The 19,500-nt window shown below is 45.2% G+C and overlaps 2 protein-coding genes across 3 annotated transcripts in view; both read left to right on the top strand.

Annotated features, from left to right (window-relative positions):
• The window catches only part of SLC23A2 (solute carrier family 23 member 2), a 155,759-nt gene that overhangs the window by 124,412 nt on the left and 11,847 nt on the right, over positions 1 to 19,500 (top strand). The window contains exon 17 of one of the 2 annotated variants that reach the window (XM_081289304.1): positions 615 to 646. The exons of the other annotated variant lie outside the window; for it this stretch is intronic. Coding sequence (XP_081145430.1) covers positions 615 to 631 — 17 coding nt within the window. The 3' untranslated portion in view covers positions 632 to 646. Of the gene's footprint in view, positions 1 to 614; positions 647 to 19,500 lie in introns of those variants that run through there. 2 annotated transcript variants of the gene reach the window in all.
• Positions 9,507 to 19,500, top strand: part of RASSF2 (Ras association domain family member 2) — a 45,900-nt gene continuing 35,906 nt past the window's right edge. The window contains exon 1 of the mRNA XM_081289309.1: positions 9,507 to 9,550. The gene's annotated coding sequence lies outside the window, so the exon portion shown is untranslated. The remainder of the gene's footprint in view (positions 9,551 to 19,500) is intronic.

The following is a 19,500-nucleotide window of genomic DNA, read 5'->3' as shown; positions in this document are numbered from 1 at the left end:
GGTAGCATTCTAGACACCCATCAGCACCCAGCTGACTGGCTTCCCTCCCAGCTTGCTTCTTCCCACCTTTTCTCTCCCCTCCCTACCCCATAGACTCTTCTTTTTTTGGGGGGAGGGGGGTGGTGGAGCTAAACAGGGATTGAACTCAGGGGCCCTCACCCACTGATCCATATCCCCAGCCCTATTTTGTATTTTCTTTAGAGACAGGGTCTCACTGAGTTGCTTAGCACCTTGCCATTGCTGAGGCTGGCTTTGAACTTGTGATCCTCCTGCCTCAGCCTCCGGAGCTGCTGTTACAGGCATGCACCACTGTGCCCGGCTGTTCTTCTTTTCATTTTAATTATTTTTTGATTGATTAATATAGGCATATTGTATATTATATATGTATATTAATTAATATATGTATATTGAAACAAGCCAAATAGTACAAAGGAGTCCTCATCTTTTTATACTCTTTATTTAATCCTCTATTATCCTCTTTGGACATAAGGAATTTAAGGTCCACTACAATCAAGGACCAAATCGTTTTGCTTCCATTTCCTCCCCCTTCTATTCTCCCCTCTGTTTTGGTTGCTTATTGCTATTATTAGTTCCAGTATTTTATTTCTCCACAGGGACACTCTGTTTGTAGGAGACAAATCTTCTTTGTCCAAGACAGTGGAGCACTTTGCAGTCTGCTCTTCATCTTCATCATCTGCTTGAGTCCCAAGACCACCAAAGATGTGGGTGCCTCCCTCTAACTACTGGATGCTTGCATAACCTTGAATTCGTTTATTTCTCTACTAGTTGGGCCACCTACTTTAAACAAAACTTCTCATTCCCTTCCATTAAAACATGAGGAGATCAGGACACTTAACAAATTCTTACTTTCATTTCTTTTTTAGCTTCTACACCATAATGGTTTATAACATTTATGTTTCGTTTTGTAACCAGAATTGCAATAGTTGTTTTAAATTAAATCTCAAACTAAATGTATTCAGTGCTCCCTATGGGTGCATTTACCGGTTTCTTTCTTTGTTTACCAAACTTGTTTTTTTAAATATTTTTTTTCAATATAACTGAGGTGTTTTTTTTTAATTGCATGATTTATGGTTGGCTTAGGGTTTGAGTTGATATAAAGTTCCGAGATCCTATTTTCTTTCTTGAGAACATCATGGTAGCATAAAAAGGACAAGACTAACTTTTTATACTCTAGCTTTGGCATTACTGGGCTGAAATTTCTAGTTAGGCTTTTTCTTTCTTTCTTTCTTTTTAAATGGGTAATTTGACCTTTCTTCTGAGTAATCAAAGAATACTTATTTTGAAATATGGTAACATTGATAGGATATATTGGTGTCAGTTGGCTTGTTTCTTTAGTTATTAATTTGTCAAATGCTTATTGGGGCCTCCCAGGTACCAGGCATGATTTAAGCATGAAGAGCATAGCATTGATGTAAAAGGATAAAAATCTCTGTCCTCAGATGCTCTAGTTTGGATCTAGAATGCTCCCCAGAGGTCTCTGTGTTAAAGACTTAGTCCCCAGCGTGGCACTATTGAAAGGTGATAGAAATCTTAAGAATTGGAATCTGGTGGGAGGAATTTGGATCATTAGTGGCATGACCTCAAAGGGGACAGTGGGACCCTAGTCCCTTCCTTTTCTCTTTCTTTCATTTCCTGGCTGTGGTAAGGTAAACAGCTTGCTCCACTGTACCCTCCCCACTATGACCCTTGATAAGACCCAAAAGAAACAGGACCAAGTGACCATGGTCTGAAACCATGAGCCAAAATAAACTTTTCCTCCTTATGAGTTGATTATCTCAGATATTTTGTTACAGTGATGGCAAGCTGACTAATAAAGCATACCCCATGGAACATTCTGGTAAAAAACTAAAAAAGAAAAACAGACTATATCCATTTCTCAATATAGTATGCTCTTTTAACTATAAAATCAAATTGTTTGATTGAGGAAATTTTTCTTAATTTATACATTTGAATGCCAATTATACATGTTAGATTTCCCACACTTATTATTTCATCTTCTGCCTTTTAGAATTCTTGTTATTCTCCATGTTGCTGTGTTCATTTTTTCCGAAGGACCTACCATGGTCCTCTCTAAATTTTCTTCAGTGTTTTCTCCTTTATTGGGTCTTTTCACTTCAGTGATGGTTTATTTTTCTGTCTTACTTTTTTTCCTGAGCCCTGGCAGCAGTTTATAGTTGTCCTTTGTTTCCATTGTATTATTTTTCTTGTGTATTTATCTTTTCTTGTGTACTTAACTTTTTATTTATTTTTTTGCTTTCATTATGTTATTGAATTCAGGAGAAAATCATTGGTCACAATTTTTATCCAGTGAAGACAAAGCCTTTCTCGAGTGTTGGCAAGTAGTCTCTCTCTGGCTCAGGGAAAAGCTCAACAACTCAGATGTGTGTGTGTGTGTGTGTGCGTGGGGGAGATCTGTGAACACGTCGATATATTATTTCACTAGGGTAATACATATTTACTTCTCTCATCACACTATAATGATTAACAGGAGTTCTGTCATGTCAGATGCCCGTTACATGTTTGCTGAATGAATTGGTGAATGAGGGAGCCTTCCACATCATAATCAAAGAAAAAAAGGGGGGTGAGTAGAGGGGAAGAAATGGGAGTGAGGGTCGTACACTAAGGCCAACTTGTGCTGGCCTCACAGCTTGGTGGGCATTGAACTGTCACCCCAGGGGCTCTGTGGTGAGGTTTCTGCTGCTTCCTATGCCAAACCCTGGGAAAATTGCAAGGAAGTAATAACCCTGACTCTCTCTCCCTCACCCTAGGACTTATGCCAACCTCCAGCCCCAGGTTCCCCGAATGGTTTCAGGTGTTGGTTGAGGCTAGCAGTCTGGGTATCATACCTCCACTGGACCTGGCTGCACAGGGCGGGGGCAGAAAGCACAGAAGTTGGGAGAGAGACTAGAGATGGATTCAGGGATTCGCATCCCAGTTCTGGTCCCTTCTGGCTGTGATCCTGGGCAAGTTACCTAACTACTCTGTGCTTCAGTTTCCTTGTGTCTAAAGTGAGAATGATAATCATGCCACCTCTTAGGTGGATGAGCATTAATGAGTTAATGCTGGTACCGTGATGAGATTTGAATGGCAGTTATACATATCCTGTATAACCTATTTATACTCTCCTCTGCCACACTGTGAGTACCCAACACAACGGCTAGATTCATTTCTTCTGTGTTCACTGTTCTCAGGGCGGCAGGTGAGAAGGAGATGAACTGGTAAATAAATCGCCATCCTGCTTCTTGGCTGGTAGACTGGAGGAGGTGCTCACTGTGCTGCATGTGGAGATGGCGACAAGGCTGAGGAAGTGGTGGTTGGGGGGGTGGTAAGTGAGGAAAGGCTGGTCAGGGAGGGGGCTAGGTCCCAAATGGGCCTGGTCCCCAGGAGAGGTGGCACTTGGGCCAAGTTTTGGAAGATGAGTCGGCGTGAGGAGCAGCTCCAAAATGAGGGCTTTGGGAACAGTTCTAGTTGAACCAAGGAACTCAGGGGATGTATTGGGTGGTATGTTTGGTGATTTTTTTTTTTAAACTTAGATTATATGTTTAAATTGAGAGGCTGAAGAGCAGAGGGCACTGAAAAAGTTACCATGGCCGAGGAAAGACCACCCTTAGCTTTGTCAGCAGGGAGAGGAGGTAAGAACATCTCAGGAGAAGGAAAATACTTGGGAAAATATGTGGAGAAAGAAAAGGCATGAATCAGCATGCCTGTAGTCCCAGAGGCTTGGGAGGCTGAGATAGGAGGATCACGAGTTCAAAGCCAGCTTCAGCAACTTACTGAGGCTCTAGGCGACTCAGTGAGACTCTGTCTCTAAATAAAATACAAAAAAGGGCTCAGTGGTTGAGTGCCCCTGAATTCAATCGCTGGTATCCCCACACCCCCCAAAAAGGTGTGAATCAGAGACACCCCCCCCATCTAGGATCACTTAGGGATGCTCAGGGCCAGAGGCAGGTGGAGAGGAGCCCTCAAGCCTGGCCACAAACCTGGGTATAAGCACCAACAAGGGAGAGATGAACAGGCCATATGAGCTGCCTGCCCCTCACCTTCTGAGAACATGGACCCATACCACATCCTGGTCCCCACTTCCTTCCTGGCTACTGCTGATGGCACCAGAGGTCAAGTGAGTTGATGACAGCTGCTTCAACAATGTAGACGTTGTAGTGCATGTCAAGGAAGGCCGCCATCGGGGCATAACTTGGAGCAGGAAAGAGAAGGTAATACAAGAATCAGGGAGCAACAAGGAAAGAGAAGGGGAGAGAAGACTCTCCAGGTTGCAGTCATGACCCATCTTGGACCTGGCTCACTTCCTTCCTGTGGGCTCTGCCAGAGAACCTTAGTTCTTTAAAATGAATCTCTCTTTACTTAAGCTCGTTCAAATGGCTTCTGTTTCTTGCAACCAAATGCTATGGTGACTTGATTTCTCTTAAGTTCCAATCTTTGAACCCACCAAATATATTTCTGGACAAGATGCTACCTAATACTGTTTGGGGCTTTATGATTCTTTTTAAGTGGACACTCAATATTTATTATGATGGTATATATGGATTCACATCAAGAAACTGATATTTCCTTCCAAAAATGGGAAAGGATCTTTGGTGGAATGTAACCCTGGGGTAAAGGAAACTTGAATAGATTCCTAGGAAAATTCTATGAAGTATTCCATCTAATTTGAAACAGTTCAGTTACCAGACTACTCATAAGCAATTTGTTTAGCAGGATGGCTTCTGAGAGAGAGAGAGAGAGAGAGAGAGAGAGAGGGAGTGGCCTTGAGGCTCACTAGCAAATACTTTTTGTGAAAAGAGACATATTTGGTGGCAAGGAGTAAGTCTAGATCATGTGCTTTGGATTCTTTGCTTTCCTTTTTCCTTCTTATCACCCTTTGTTTGTGTTTTAACTTCAGGAGGGAACATCTGGTAAGTTTTCTGTCTGGGGCTTTGCAAAAGATTTAAGTATACCCTTGCCATCTCCAAGAATGGATCCAGACACTGTCCCATATAAATATTTTAGATACCATGGAAATTTCTTCATGGTAGATAAAGTGGACTCTTTTAATTAAGATAGTTCTTTCCCATGAAAGAAAAACTTGTAGAAGTTACTGACAAACATCTTTGTTACTCAGATTTCCCTGGGTCTCTCCAGCTTGAGAAAATAAAGTAGAGTCATATTAACAGCTATAAATCTAAATGTCACCAGCTCATTCACACTTAAGCCATTTGAAAACACCTCTCTGCTGCTTTGGATGGTTCAGGGACACAGGCAGGCAGGACAGGGGAGTTCCCAGAGGTACCTCACAAGCTCATGAACAAATCCAGGGCCTCCAGGCTTGGTCCATTTGATACCCCAGTCACATCAGCCATGACCACAGGACCTGTTAAGTCCTTTAGCAGTTAGCAATTGCTATAAAACAAGCCGCCCCAAATTCTAGTAGCTTACAATGGCAACCTGTTTAGTTGTGCTTTTATTGGGTATTTGGACTGAACCCAGATGGGCTCTCTCAGCCGTCTGTGGTCAGTTCTGGGTTAGTGTCTTACTCCATTTTCTGTTTGCTATAACAGAATACCTGAGATTAGGTAATTTGTGAAGAGAGAGAGGAGAGAGAGAGAGAGAGAGAGAGAGAGAGAGAGAGAGAGAGAAGAGGTTCCTTTTGCCTTATGATTCTGGATGCTGCAAAGTCCGAGATTGATTGACCACATCTGGTGAGGATCATGTGCTGCTTCAACTTGTGGTAAAGAATGGTAGGGCAAGCAGGTGCATTCAAAAGAGACAAAGAGACAGAACACAAGGGATAAACTTGTTTTATAACAAGCCACTCTCAAGGTAACTAATTAGGTCCTTTGAGAGCAAGAACTAAGTCATCAGAGAAAGGCCTGAATCCATTCATGAGGGCTCAGCTCCCATGACCTGACCACCTCCACACAGCACTGCCACATGGAGGAATTAAGCTTCCAAAGAGTGAACTTTTCGGGGACACAATCAAACCCAGGCAGCTGGAGAGGGAATTACTGATTTTGGTTGGACTCTCTCACACCTAGGGTTTTGGCTGGAACAACTCAGCTGACTTGGCCTTTTACTGTGTGGTCTCCCATCTTCCAGTGGGCTAGCCCAAGGTTTGTGAACACGGTAGAGACAAAGTTCCAATAGACAGAGTAGAAGACTATAGGGCTTCTTGCTTGATGCCCAGGCTTTGGAAAGGCACAATACAGTATCTGCTGTGTTCTATTGGCAAGTCACAGTGTCAACCCACATTCCAGGTGGAGAAACTGGAGGAACTGCAAAGTCTCATTGCAAAGAGTATGCAGGCCGGGAGGGGAGTAATTGTGACCATTTGGGCAATCATTCTACCCCTTTCTGGGTATTCTTGTTGACCTACCAAGCCCTTGAAACAGAGAAGCTGAATGGTGGCATGTTAGTCCCTTAAGTGTTTCTCACAGGGTGATCCCCAAAGATGGCTACTTGAGCCTCTCAGTATCCCTGAGGAGCACAAAACAGTCCTTTGTAACTCAGAACCCCTTCGGTCTTCCCAGGAGTCCCCTTCTATGGGTCCAGTTTGGGACCACTTCAACTCTCTTTCATGGCTTTACTGGGCCAAACTTGTTTTCTACTTCCCTCAGAGTGAGGTGACCTTCCAAGAGGGGCTTATTATTATTATTATTTTTTAACCTCCGAAGCAAACAAATCTCCAGCCAGCCCACCCTGCTGTGTGCCTGGCATATCCAGGTATGGTGGGGTCCCAGGAACAGATTTGCTTAGACTTCCTTATTTCTCTATGACTGACTGGATCTTCTTTTGTAGATGTGTCAGTGAATTCTTACTCTCTGGGCCTGTGCTGTCCCTGTGGAAGCCACTTGTCACATGTGGCTATTGAGTACTTGGAATATGTCCAGTGCCCCTGGGAACTGACTTCTAAGCTTATTTATTCATATCTAAAATTAAAATTTATACACTGATACTCAATTCAATTGCTGGGAACCATTTAAGTATGTTTGGAACAACTTGGTTATAGGGATCTACAACTAGTTTTATATAACTGCAATTTGAATATTTTTAATGAAAATTTAAATCTGAATTGAGGTGTGTAGAAGTATAAATATATACTTAATTTCTGCTCAAGTATGAAAATAGAATGTAAAATATCTCATGAATAATAAAACATAGATTACATGTTGAAACAACAATACTTTGGGTATACTGGGTTAAATAAAAAAATTATTAAAATTAATTTCACCTGTTTATTTTTACCATTTTTAATGTGATTATTAAAAAGTTTAAAATCAAGCTGGATGCAGTGACATCCCAGTAATCCAGGAGCAGGACTGAGAGTTCAAAGTCAGCCTCAGCAATTTAGCGATGCCCAAGCAACTCAGTGAGACCCTCTCTCTCTAAATAAAATACAAAATAGGGCTGGGGATGTGGCTCAGTGGTTAAGTGGCCCTGAGTTCAATCCCTAGTACCAAAAAAAAAAAAGAAAAGAAAGAAAGAAAGTAAGTAAGTTTAAAATCACATCTGTGGCTCCAGTGTGTCTTTCATTGTGTTTTTTGGCGTTTTTGGAGATCAAACCCAGCACTTCATGCATGGTAGGTAAATGCTCTATCACTGAGCTACATCCCCAGCACTTTTCTTTATTTTTATTGAAGAATTCCTTCTGGAAGGCTCACCTGCTGCTTCCCTATACCATTTTGGGTATGAGGGTGGAAACCTATAAGAAAACATGGTTGTTTTTTTTTTCTAGTACTGAGAATGGAACCCAGAGCATCACACATGCTAGGTAAGTGTTTTTCTACTAAGCCACATCCCCAGCCCTCAAGGGTGGACTTTAATGCAATATTAATGCAATATTTTCAAAATATCTTTATCCCAGATGTATTGTCCCTATCTTTTCTTGAAGGTAGACAGACTTTTCCTTTTTCTCTTGTGGCTTCTAAGGGAAACTGATGAATAGTGTCTTCAATCAATCAATCAATCATCAATCAATGTATTTACCATGATGGAGAATATAATTAGAGAGAAATGGGTTTGGTTTTAAACAAATTCTAGGGTCAATGTACTTGATGGGACATGGGACAAGGGAGCCTACACGTGGCTCAGGGGATGGGTCATAGGATGGTCACCTGATTCAAGGTAAGCCTGTGAGCTACTTTCCAGGGAGACTAAGGGATTCTAGCAGCATGTGGCTGCTTTCTTGAGTAGCCCTGCACCAAGCCCTAGTTATAGAAGTCATGACTACTTTTGGTCATGTGTCTGCAGAGCAGAAAAGATCACTCTAGAAGAGAAGAAAGAACCCCTTGGAGAAGGTTTATCCAGGGTTACTGGAAGCCTTCCAGCTCTGCATCTCCTCTTACTGAGCTCTCCCAACAGTTTCTGACCTGAGAAACTCCCACGTCCTCAGAATACATTCCCTGAGGGTCCTCCTGTTACCTGCAAAAGAAAGAAGCTTAACAGAATAGTGGCTTCAAAGAGGGAACATTAATGGGAAAGGTTTATGTTTTCTAGCTCAAGGAGAAAAAAAAAAGCATATTTATTTATTTATTTTCAATAGAAAAAGCTAATCAGTGGCCTTCTTGTTCAGGGTAGCTGACAGTTCTCCGTAAGGCCCTGCAACTGCATTTTGGGTTCAACAGACTTTTGTGGCTGGCCTGGGAAGCAGATCACCATTTATAACATTGTTTCTAAGGGAGACACATTCCAAGATCCAAACAATGAATTCAATAAGGAATGTTTGGCTTCCAAGCAGGATGAGCTGATCGGGCTGTAAATTGGGGAACTGGCCACCATTAATCGTTATGCTCCCTTCCCCTTTGGCTGGGACCTTTCTGCAGGGTGGAGGTATGTATGCGGGGTGGGGGTGGGGGGAGAAATCTGAAAGGAGGGTAGAGAACCCGTAGCTGGGGTGTTTGAGGACCTCCTCCTGGACACTGGAAGTCCCCGAAGGTCCAGGGATGGAGAAGAGGGGGAGGTGAAAGATGGACAAAGAAACTTGTCCTCCTTCACATTGCTGTCACGTCTGCCAGCCCGCCAAGTCGACAGGGCGTGTTTAGCCTCTGCCCAACTCCAACCCTTTGGGGGAATAAGCTGGGATGATGTTGATAAAAACCAAACCAAGTAAAACGGCACATCTCCTGCGTGGGGAATCCGGTCGCTCTAGGTGGGCTCGGTAGAGCAGTGTGACTACTCCCTGGGAGTGGCTGTCACCGCGCCAGGCGAGCCGAGGAGCCGGAGCCAAGTCTCCATCCCACTTGGAGGCGGCAGCGGCGATGGGGTGAGAGTAGCGAGCTCATCTTCCCACCCCGCACACTTACCCCCTTCTCACCTCCCCCAGCCCGGAAGAAGCCCTGGCAGCCCGAGCCCCGACTCGGCGGGCGGGGAAGGGGACGGGCAGTCACAGCATTGTCTAAGAGGGAGGGGAGAAGCTCCGCCCTCTGGAGGGGAGAGAGGGGAAGGGAGGGCGGGAGAGGAGGGAAGGAAGAAAGGCGAGCGAAGAGGGTGGGGGAGTGATGGAGAGCGAGAGAAAGAGGAGAGAGGACGGTCAGACCCGGTAGGGCTGATAAAGGCGGAGGGACGGGAAGGAGGGCGCGGAGGGGCGGAGGGGAGCAAGGAGGACGAGGCGGCCGACCCCCCAGAGCGCTGCCACCTCCGCCGCCGCCCGGCCCGACTGAGCTGGGCCGCCGGTCGCTGGCAGAGGCGCGGCTGGAGCATCCCCGCCCCCGGCAGCGGCGCCCCCACTTTGCAACTCCTGGGTCCCAGCGGCGCGCGCGGGATGCTGCTGGCCCGGGACGCAGGCAAGGCACCTGGCACCGGGCGCTGGGAGCTAGGCACGGGCGCCCGATGCTGGGCGCAAGGTGTGGGGCACCGGGCGGTCCCCTTCCCGCGTCGCCCCACCTCGCTCAAAGTTTTTCCTCCGTGGCCCCTGTCCCGTCCCGGTCAGCCCCTCAGTCTTCTCCTGCCCCCAGTCTCCTTCCTTCTCCCCCAGCCATGGGGGGAGCCCAGGCGTGAGAACTGCCCCAAGGGCCTGGTAGGCGCCCAGCCCCAGCCCACCCGCCTTCCGCCCCAAGAAAGTTGTGGCTCTGAGTTCCTCCCCTTTAACCCTTGGGGGGTGGGGGTCCATCCTTCTCTCCGCGCCAAGGGTGGTGGCAGGAAAGTGCCCCCAACCCAGACTCAGGGTCTCTGGGACTCCCTGGTGAAGTTGAGCCTGGTAGCAGGTGCAGAGCTGGGCAGGCCCAGCAGCCCTGGGGAGTGTCCGACCCCAATCCTCTGGTTCCTTCCTGGAAGCTGGACAAGTTCCCCAAAGGCTAATCCCGGTTCCCAGCGCAGGGACTCGGCGCGCACATGGCTCTCTCTGCCTTCCGAACTGCTGCTGGGAGCTCAGAGGCCTGTGGTCCTCGGTGTACTTCCTCTTTGCGGTCTCGCGGCCGCCTGGGTAGCTAGTGCCTGAGGTCACTGGGGACCCAGCTTTGAGTCCTTTCTGAGCAGGTGCTTTGGGCGGCCTAGGCAACTTCTGCATTTCATAGTGCACTCAGCTCTAAGCCAGAGAGCCCTGGGGACAGCGGAGAGTGGAGGTGGCCTGAAAGGGAGACCAAAAGTTCTGTTTTTCTGGATGATGTGTGGCCTCTGCACTGTCCATTAGCACCTCTGTACCTCCATAACTAAGAAGCTGAGAGCCAGGCTTCTTAGGGCTGCATACACTTTGATTCTCAGGTATCTGGAACCCAGGGGCCTAGAACGCATTCCTCCGGAGAGCAGAGTCCTAGTCTGCAGCGGGCCAGGGTTATAGTAAGTACCTTCCATGTGATGAATGAATGTGTGAAGGAATGGAACCACAAATAGCGATTTGTCTCTGAGCAAATTTTATTCCTGCCAGTTAGTTCTGACACAATTGGAGGAAAGAACTGGTAACCACAATTCTATTTAAACAGGTGGGAGTCCAAGTTCTTCTTTCAGGAGCCTATGGATGGGGATCTGAGGTTGACCCATCTTACTTTTCAACCCACATTTACTTACTGGGTACTTTATCTGCAGGTTGTCTGAGGGTTAAAGAAACCTCTCAAGGCAAACATATATTGGGTTTAAGAACAGTTTTGCTGTTGTTGTTTGTTTTTGTTTTGTTTTTAACTTGTATCCTGGGAACTGAGGTCTTGTCCTCTTAAGTGGTGCCTGTTTAGGATCAGAGAGCCTCCCTGGCCTTAGGGCCATGAATGTGGGCTCTATTTTCTCCTTTGGACAGGGCAGGCTGACATCTGGAATCTCCCTCTGGAAGAGGGCATGGAATGGTGTCTGAACTTGCAGAGGTGGGGTTTTGGACAGAGGGGTAGTTTTTGCCCTGGGAGAAGATGGAGGCAGAGCATGTAGCCTGCCTGGGCACCTGGGGGTGTGGACTGGTACAATTTGGGATCTCCTGTGCTGGGGGGCCTGGAAGGCAAGACCCACTCCTTTTTTTTTTAACAAATGGGACAACAAAGTGATGTATTGGGGAGACACAGGATAAAACTTGGGGTATAGCCTAGACCTATCCCAAGCACTTCAGTACTCTCTAAGCTGTTGAAATCCCATTAGAATGATGAGGGGCAATTTCAAGGATCCAGGCTGAGAGGAGGTCAGAGGATCTGAAGTCCCCCACTGAAGCTTCCTCCCCAGGGAAGGTAGGGACGCACTCTGTGCAGCTGGCCAGGTGAGCTAGAGCATGTGCTGTCCCTGTGAGTGTGTCTGTCCAGCCAGCATCATTCCTACCTTCCTGAGGCTTCCTCTGCTCCTGGGGCTCCACAGTCCATCTCTCTGCGTCTCTGGGTGGCTTCTCTTAGGAGGTTCAGGTCTGTTTCCCAGTTTGTATGACACTGCAGCCAGCGTGGGGTATGGTAGATGATTATTTTCCATCTCTTACCTCTCTTCCTCATTCTCAGATGCCTTGGGCCATCTGGTACATGTCCTACTGGTTTAGCTTTTATTTCCTGATCTATTTCCTGGTGTCACAGAGATAGGCTTCTTGTCTGCAGTTCAGTGTGTGAGCCGCTTAGGAATGGCTGAGAAAGTTGGCTGGAGAGGTGCCCAGAGCGGAGCGTCTTGGCACCTCTGCTGCCTCAAAGAGCTGGACTGTGAGGCTTGCCAGAAAGGGACCTGTCATCAAAGTACAAAAGAACCTGGGCCAGATTATGGCTCTCAGGCTTTGCTGGGATACTTGTCAGGAAATGTCTTCACTGCCTGGAGGTTGGGGGTGTGGAAGCAGGGCCAGGTTACCCGGAGAGTCCCTAAAGAGAGGCTGGGAGGTAGACTGAGGATACAAAGAACAATTCCAGAGCTTGACCCAGCCTCCTTCTCTCCCCTAGTGAAAAACTGGGCAGATCTCAGCAGTGTGCTTGAAATGGAACAAGCTGTCCAGTCTCGGTCTTCAAGTCATGGATGCAAAGAGCTGCTTCAGCTGAGTTTATAAAGCTAGAGTAGCAGTTCCTCCTACCACCTCCCATCCCTCCTATCACTTTTTACAACATTGTCCATTTATTTATGCCAGTGAGACACTGTCTGTTTAAACACCTCCCTTCCTTCCAGAAGAATTTTTTTTTAAAGTCCTTAAGATGGGGTAAACTCCCACAGACCTGTGATTGTTGGTTTCATTTATTTGGCCTGCTTGTCGGTTCCCATGGAGGATGTGGCCTTGGGACAGTGGGGGTTAGTGGATGGGGCAGGAGGCGTAATAAACAAGGACATCCTTAGACTCAACTGGCTGAGCCGCCAGTGGGTCATTTTCCATCATCCCTGGGATGGCAGACTCTGAGGCCTGTAATCAGTCATTTGGGACGATAGTTTGAGGCTCTGGAACTTCTGCCCAAGGCATCTGTGGCTGAATCAGAGGGAAATCTCTCACAGAAGAAGGAGAACTGGAAGGGCATTTGGCTAATTCCAGGGAGAAGGCAGTGACTTACAAGGACCTTTTTTTCCCCTTCTTCTCTCGATGAAAATTAATAAAAAGATGTCTTGTGTTTTCTTTGGATATAGCAACCCAAAATAACTTGGTTAAGTAGGTTCATTTCATCAACATGGTGTTTTACATGGAGCCAGCACTCAGTTGTGTTTGGTAACTGCTCATTTCTATAAGTGCGAATGAAAATCGAATTTGGAACTTGACTTGCATTCTAACATTTTCTAGCTGCAAGATCTGGGGTAATGTAATAGATACTGTCAGTGTCCTGCTTATGTTCCCTAGGCCTCAACCAATGACTGAGGGGAGAAGGTGTATAAACACTCCAGCTCCCTCACCTCCTGGGATTACTTTGGGACATGGTCTACGCTATCTCTAAAGTTTCCTAGAAGGACTGAATTGCTCTTAGTGGTAACTTGTTCCCTTCATTGGCTATCTTCCCCTTCCTGGCTCACTTCTCTACCCACTTTGCACTTGCACTTGAATCTTTGTATCAATTTCTACTTCTGGGGAAACCACCCTAAGATGGGCAATAGTCTGCAGTTAAGAACTCATTTAAAGTCTCAGTTCCCTCCATTGTAAGATGGAAATTATAGTAACTGTATCACAGTGATATTATAAAAATCAAATGAACTATCATATGTGGTTAGGCAGGGACTTGGCACAGGGCAAGCATTCAGGAAAATATTTGCTGGTTCATTGATTAATAAGAAATGGGCGTTGATGGATTTGAGAGCGTATAGCATGGTGCAACATGGAAAGTTATAATGCTTTGAAGATAGCAAACTGAGGTTACCTGCTCAGTGTTTTCATAGCCAGATTGTAACAGTAAATGTTTATTTAACACCTGGCTCTCAAAAGGGTCAGGTAGAGGAAGGCTGCTTTGTTCTGTTTGCCAATTTCTACGGTGCAAATATTCCCACCATGAACTGGGTGTGGTGGTGCATGCCTGTAATCCCAATGATTTGTGAGGCTGAGGCCAGGAGGATTGCAAATTGGAGGCTAGACTCAGCAATTTATCAAGACCCTAACCAACCCAGTGAGATCTGGTCCAAAAATAAAAAAGAAAAGAGGTCTGGGGATGTAGCTCAGTGATAAAATGCCTCTAGTTTCAATCCCTAGTACAAAAAAAAAAAAAAAAAAAAGAAAAAAGAAAGAAAGAAAAAGAAAAAGAAAAAACCATCATGACTGATTTCAAGCTACCAACATGGCATGACCATCCCAGTGATCTAATTTCCAATTTTAAACACAGAAAACAGGAGAATAAGATTTAGCAGGGCGTGGTGGTGCACACCTATAATCCCAATGGCTCAGGAGGCTGAGGCAGGAGGTTTGGGAGATCAAAGCTAGCCTCAGCAACTTAGCAAGGCTCTAAGCAACTCAGTGAGACCCTGTCTCCAAATAAAATACAAAAAAAAAAAGGGCTGTGAGACTGGGGTTGTGGCTCAGTGGTAGAGTGCTTGCCTTGCATGTGTGAGGCACTGGGTTCGATCCTCAGCACCACATAAATAAATAAAATAAAGGTATTGTGTCCACCTACAACTAAAATTTTTTAAAAAGTTTTTTAAAAAAGGGGGGGGGCGGTGCTGGGGATTTGGCTCAGTAATTAAGTGCCTCTGAGTTCAATCCCTGGTACCACAAGGGTGTGGTGGTACATGCCTGGAAGAGCCATTCAGGAGACTGAGGCAGGAGGATCACAAGTTCAGGATCAGCTTTGGCAATTTAGGGAGACACTCTCTCAAAATAAAATAAAAAGGGCTGGGGATATAGCTCAGTGGTAAAACTCCTGCCTAGCACGCATGAGGTCCCTGGTTTTCATGCTAGTACTTCAGGAAAAAAAAATGAAAGAGTTGTACTCAATATCTGATATTTGGACTATAATTAAGCCCTGCTCTGAACTAGTTGAACCACTGTGTGAGCCAGTTCTGGGGTTCATTTAGTGATTATTGAGATATTGATTCTGAGTCTTTCTTTGGCCTTAGTTTTCCATCTCCAAGGAAAACGACAGATGATTCACACATCCTTTCTAGCCCTTTATCTCTTTAGAAAGCTCATTGGATTGTCCTTCTGTCCATAAGAACAATATTTCAACAACAAAAATTATTTTCTTTCTTTCTTTTTTTTTGCTTCCTATACAGGGGATTGAATCCAGAGACATTCTACCACTGTGCTATGTCCTTAGCCCATTTTCTTTTTTATTTTGAGATAGAATCTAAGTTGCTGAGGCTGGTCTTCACCTTGCAATCCTCCTACCTCAGCCTCCCAAGTTGCTGGGATTACAAGTGTGGGCCACTGAGCCCAACTCAAAAAAAATTAATTTGTTCATGCTTGTGGTGTCCACCATTGATTGGGGACCCAGTACTGGGCAAACTTAGATTTTTTTTCCTGTTGAACAAGTAATTCAGTAGTTATTAACTGTGTAATTCTGTGTAATTCTGCCTTCTTTGTATACCAGTTTTATTTTATGGCATGGGAAGTAAATATATGTCTCCAGAGAAGGCTGAGGAGGGGGGTTAGGAAGGAGCTGGTTTCCTTTGGAAAGGACAGCCCCTAACTTTCTGAAGCATTGTACAATTTCATGAAATCCAAGAAAAGTTCATGGGGAGATAAAAACTTTTATAAAACAGAATTCAACATCTCTGATATGGTTTTTCTCTTAATGCTCTGCTGAAAACCCTCTCAAGGGAATCCCTGACTCAGCAATTCCACCAGCAGGAATTCTTATCCGAAGTATATAATTGGACAAGTGTGTGGGGATGTCCCTTGCAACATCTATTATTTTAATTGTTTTTTTTTAGTTGTAGGTGGACACAATACTTTTTTAAAATTTATTTACATTTATGTGGTGCTGAGGATTGAACCCAGTGCCTCACACATGTAAGGCAAGCACTCTGCCACTGAGCCACAACTCCAGCCCTTGTAGCATATTTATAATAATGATAATAACAACAACGATGATAATAGCAATAAAAAGTGGAGTTTGTAGTATATCAGTATTTTGGGAAACCAGTGTAGTTTCAAAAATAAAGCATAGAGTTATATATGTATAAATATGAGAAAATAAGACATATTTCCAAGAAGCAGGTCACCAAACATTGCACTATTTTTGGTGTTTTGTAGTGTTTTAAAATGAGGGTCTCAGCTCAGGCTGATCTTGAATCCCTGAACTCAAAGGATCATCCTGGGTTTGGACTTGGTGGTGCATGACTGTAATCTCAACTACTCAGGAGGTGGAGACAGGAGGATCATAAATTCAAGGTCAGCTTTAGCAACTTTCTGAGACTGTAAGCAACTTAGGGAAACTATCTCAAAATCAAAAATAAAAAAGACTGGGGATATTGCTCAGTGGCAAAGCAACCCTGGGTTCAATCCCCAGTGCCAGAAAAAAAAAAAAAGTCAAATCATCCTGCCTCAGGCTTCCTAGTGCTACCATGTGTGCCACCATGCCTAGTCTTATTTTATTTTGGTACAATAAATAATCTGTTTACGAGTGTGTCTAGAAGGATCCATGGCAGAGTGTTAGCATTGATTATCTTTTGGTGTTGGATTCTGGGGAGATTTTTTTTATTTTTTTGGTTGAACTCAGGAGTGCTTAACCACATCTCCATTCATTCACTTATTTATTTATTTAATTTTATTTAGAGACGGGGTCTCGATGAATTGCTAAGTTCCTTGCTAAATTGCTGAGGCTGGCTTTGAACTTGCAATCCTCCTGCCTCAACCTCCCAGGCCGCTGGGATTATAGTCACGCAGCACCATGCCTGGCGAATTTGGGGAGATTTTTATTTCCATCTTTTTTTTTCACATGTTATCATTATTATGGAAATATGCATATGTATGTATATATCATAAAATTTACCCTTTTTTTCTATTAAGTATATAATTCAGTGGCATTAAGTACATTCATAATCTTGCGTGACCATCCCCACTATCCATTTCTAGAACTTTCCCATTATCTCAAGCAGAAGCTCTCTGTACCTTTACTCCGTCTTCTCCCCAATTTCTGGTAACCTCTGTTCTACTTATTATCTTTTTGAATTAGCCTATCCTAGGCACTCCATATAAGTAGAATCACACAATATTTTTTCTTTCATGGATATTAATCTTTCTGTTTGTCTATTTTTTAAAAAAATTTTATTAATTTATTTATATATGGTGCTCAAAATTGAACCCAGTGCCTCACACATGCTAAGCAAGCACTCTACTACTGAGCCACAACCCCAGCTCCTGTTTGTTTATATTTTTAAAATAAAATAAAATAAAATGAATTTATTTTACTTGTGTAATAGAAATAGATAAAAACCCTGAAGTAGGTGGCGTGAGGGAGAGAGTGTGAGTTGTCGTATTTGGCCTCAGATGGTTCAATTTCAGCCAGGGCCACAGGGCCCTGCTGGTCCTTCCTTCCTTTGATGCCGCAGCGCTCCTGCAGTGAGATCCAACCAGGTAGAAGTGGACTTGTTGAGACCAGCTTTCTTAAAGATTGAGGGAGTCTCAAGTTTTCTATTTCAAGCATCTTCTGTGTGTTCTAAACCCTGTGAGTGACCTGGATGTGCCACATACCCATCATGGCAGCCACCAGAATGGCTATTGAAAGCTTTGTCCATGGTGTAGGCTGGGGTTCAGGGAGGACTTTAGCTGCTGGGGTCCAGGAGGCCCCAAGTACTCTGGAGATATGAGCAGTAGTTTCAGATAATTGGTGCCCTTTTCCTAAATCTCTGTGTAGGATCTTTTTGATCACATGGACATCTGGGGCGGGGATTGTTCTGCTGTGTGTGGACTTTAGTGTAGTGGGGTAGTAGCTGGTGAGCTCTGTCTGTATTTCAGGTTACATCTGAGTTGATAGAAGGACAAGCAGCTGTGGGACCCAGGACTGGGAAGCCAGGTCTCATGGCTCTATTCAGGGGTCACGACATGGGTCAAGTGGCTTCCCTCCAGTATGCCTTGTTCTGTGACAAGGGCTTGAAGTTCCTTAAGTGAGCTCCCTGTGGGCCTGCCAGGCCTCCAGTGTGTCGGGAGGAGTGTGTAGGTCTGAGAGGGCTCTCAGGATGTTTCTTTACCTGGCTGTGCTTTTTCGTCTGTCCAGTGGACAACTGTCTTTGGAATTCCAGACCGTTAGGGAAGTATAAAGAAGATTCTAGAAAAACAGCCTTTGAGGGCCATGTTGGAGAAGCTCTGTTTTTTAGGAGGCTGATTTTCCTGTAGGCTTTGTTAGCTTTTCACAGGGAAGGCAGAGGAGGGCCCGAATATGATGTTGTGAAAGACTTCCCCTCAACCTCCTGGAAATGTTCTGGAAACCCCCAGATGACCCATCTCTCCTGGCCCTAGGATGGCCTCCAGATCTGATGTGGAAGGGTGAATTTCCCCCCACACGCTGTTGGTGTGTTAATGAGGTTAGAGGAGGGGAGATAAGATGCCCCCACAATGGCTGCCCCTTGGGAGGGCCCAGAGTAGGTCAGAGCCATCCCTCTCTTCCCTCCTTACTGCTTCTCACATCCAAGGGTCCTGCCTGTCTCCGGGGGTGGGGGTTTCCGGCCCTGACTCCAGGTAGCAAGCAAAGGAAACCCCAAGATCTCTGCACACGAAGCTCAGAGTCTCAGCCTGTGGCACCATAAAAGGAAGAAGTGCTGGGGTCCCCTTCAGGAAAGGGATGTGAGGTCAGAGGTGAGTCTCAGATTGGCCTGTGACTTGGAGACGACCCAGTAAACAGGACGTGTGGCCATCACAGAAACCTGTGCTCAGAGGAAACAGGGAACTGGAGCCAGCCCTTCCTTACCTGCCCGGATCAGCCAGCAGCTCTGCAGAGCTGAGAGACCAACCCATGGACAGGCAGGTGTGTGGGAGCTCAAGGACACAGACTCATGTCCTGCCTACAGGATGGCCTCCCTGTAGGATGTGACTCCATTTATATCCCTAATTATTGGGCTAGAAGGAAGCTTAATTTGCCTTTATCCAGGTTAGACATTAAAACTGTCCTATCAAATATCCCTTGGTTTTGAGAATTGCAGGTCAGAATGTTTCTTATTTGCAGATAAAGATGGTAGGGTTTAAGTCTCTGGTTTCTCTGAGTCAGAGTCTAAGTTCTCTGACCTACTTTGTCCTATAGTAAGTCATAAGACCCTCCTTGTCCCAGAGGGGTCTTGCCTCATAACCTGGAGTGGGGAATGCCACACGGAGAGGCCAAGAAGAATGCAGGCCTTGCTGGGTTTCCCCTCCCTGTCTATTGGCATTAGATAATACCTGTTTTGGTCTAATCACATTTCGACACAGTTGTTCATGCATAAATACCCAAAAGGCTTGGGTTCAGAGAAGCATGTGGAGGTTCCTACAGGGTGGCATACCTGGAGAGGTCACAGAAGCTCCGCACCTCTTCACCCAGACCTCGCTCTGTGCATCCTTCATTCCTATCCTCTGCAACATCTTTTACAATAAACATGTGAACAGAAGGACATGTTCGCTTGAGTCCTGTGAACCGCTTTAGCTAATTAATCAAAACTGAGAAGGGGGTTGTTGGAACCCTAATTTGTAGTTGGTGGATTCAAAATACAGGTAAAGCTGCCTGGGACTAGTGACTGGCATCT

This window comes from Spermophilus citellus (genome assembly GCF_964194105.1).
Source record: "Spermophilus citellus genome assembly, chromosome: 4".
Lineage (NCBI taxonomy): Eukaryota > Metazoa > Chordata > Mammalia > Rodentia > Sciuridae > Spermophilus > Spermophilus citellus.
Note: the sequence above shows the minus strand (reverse complement) of the source record. Positions and strands in the feature narration are given on the sequence as shown.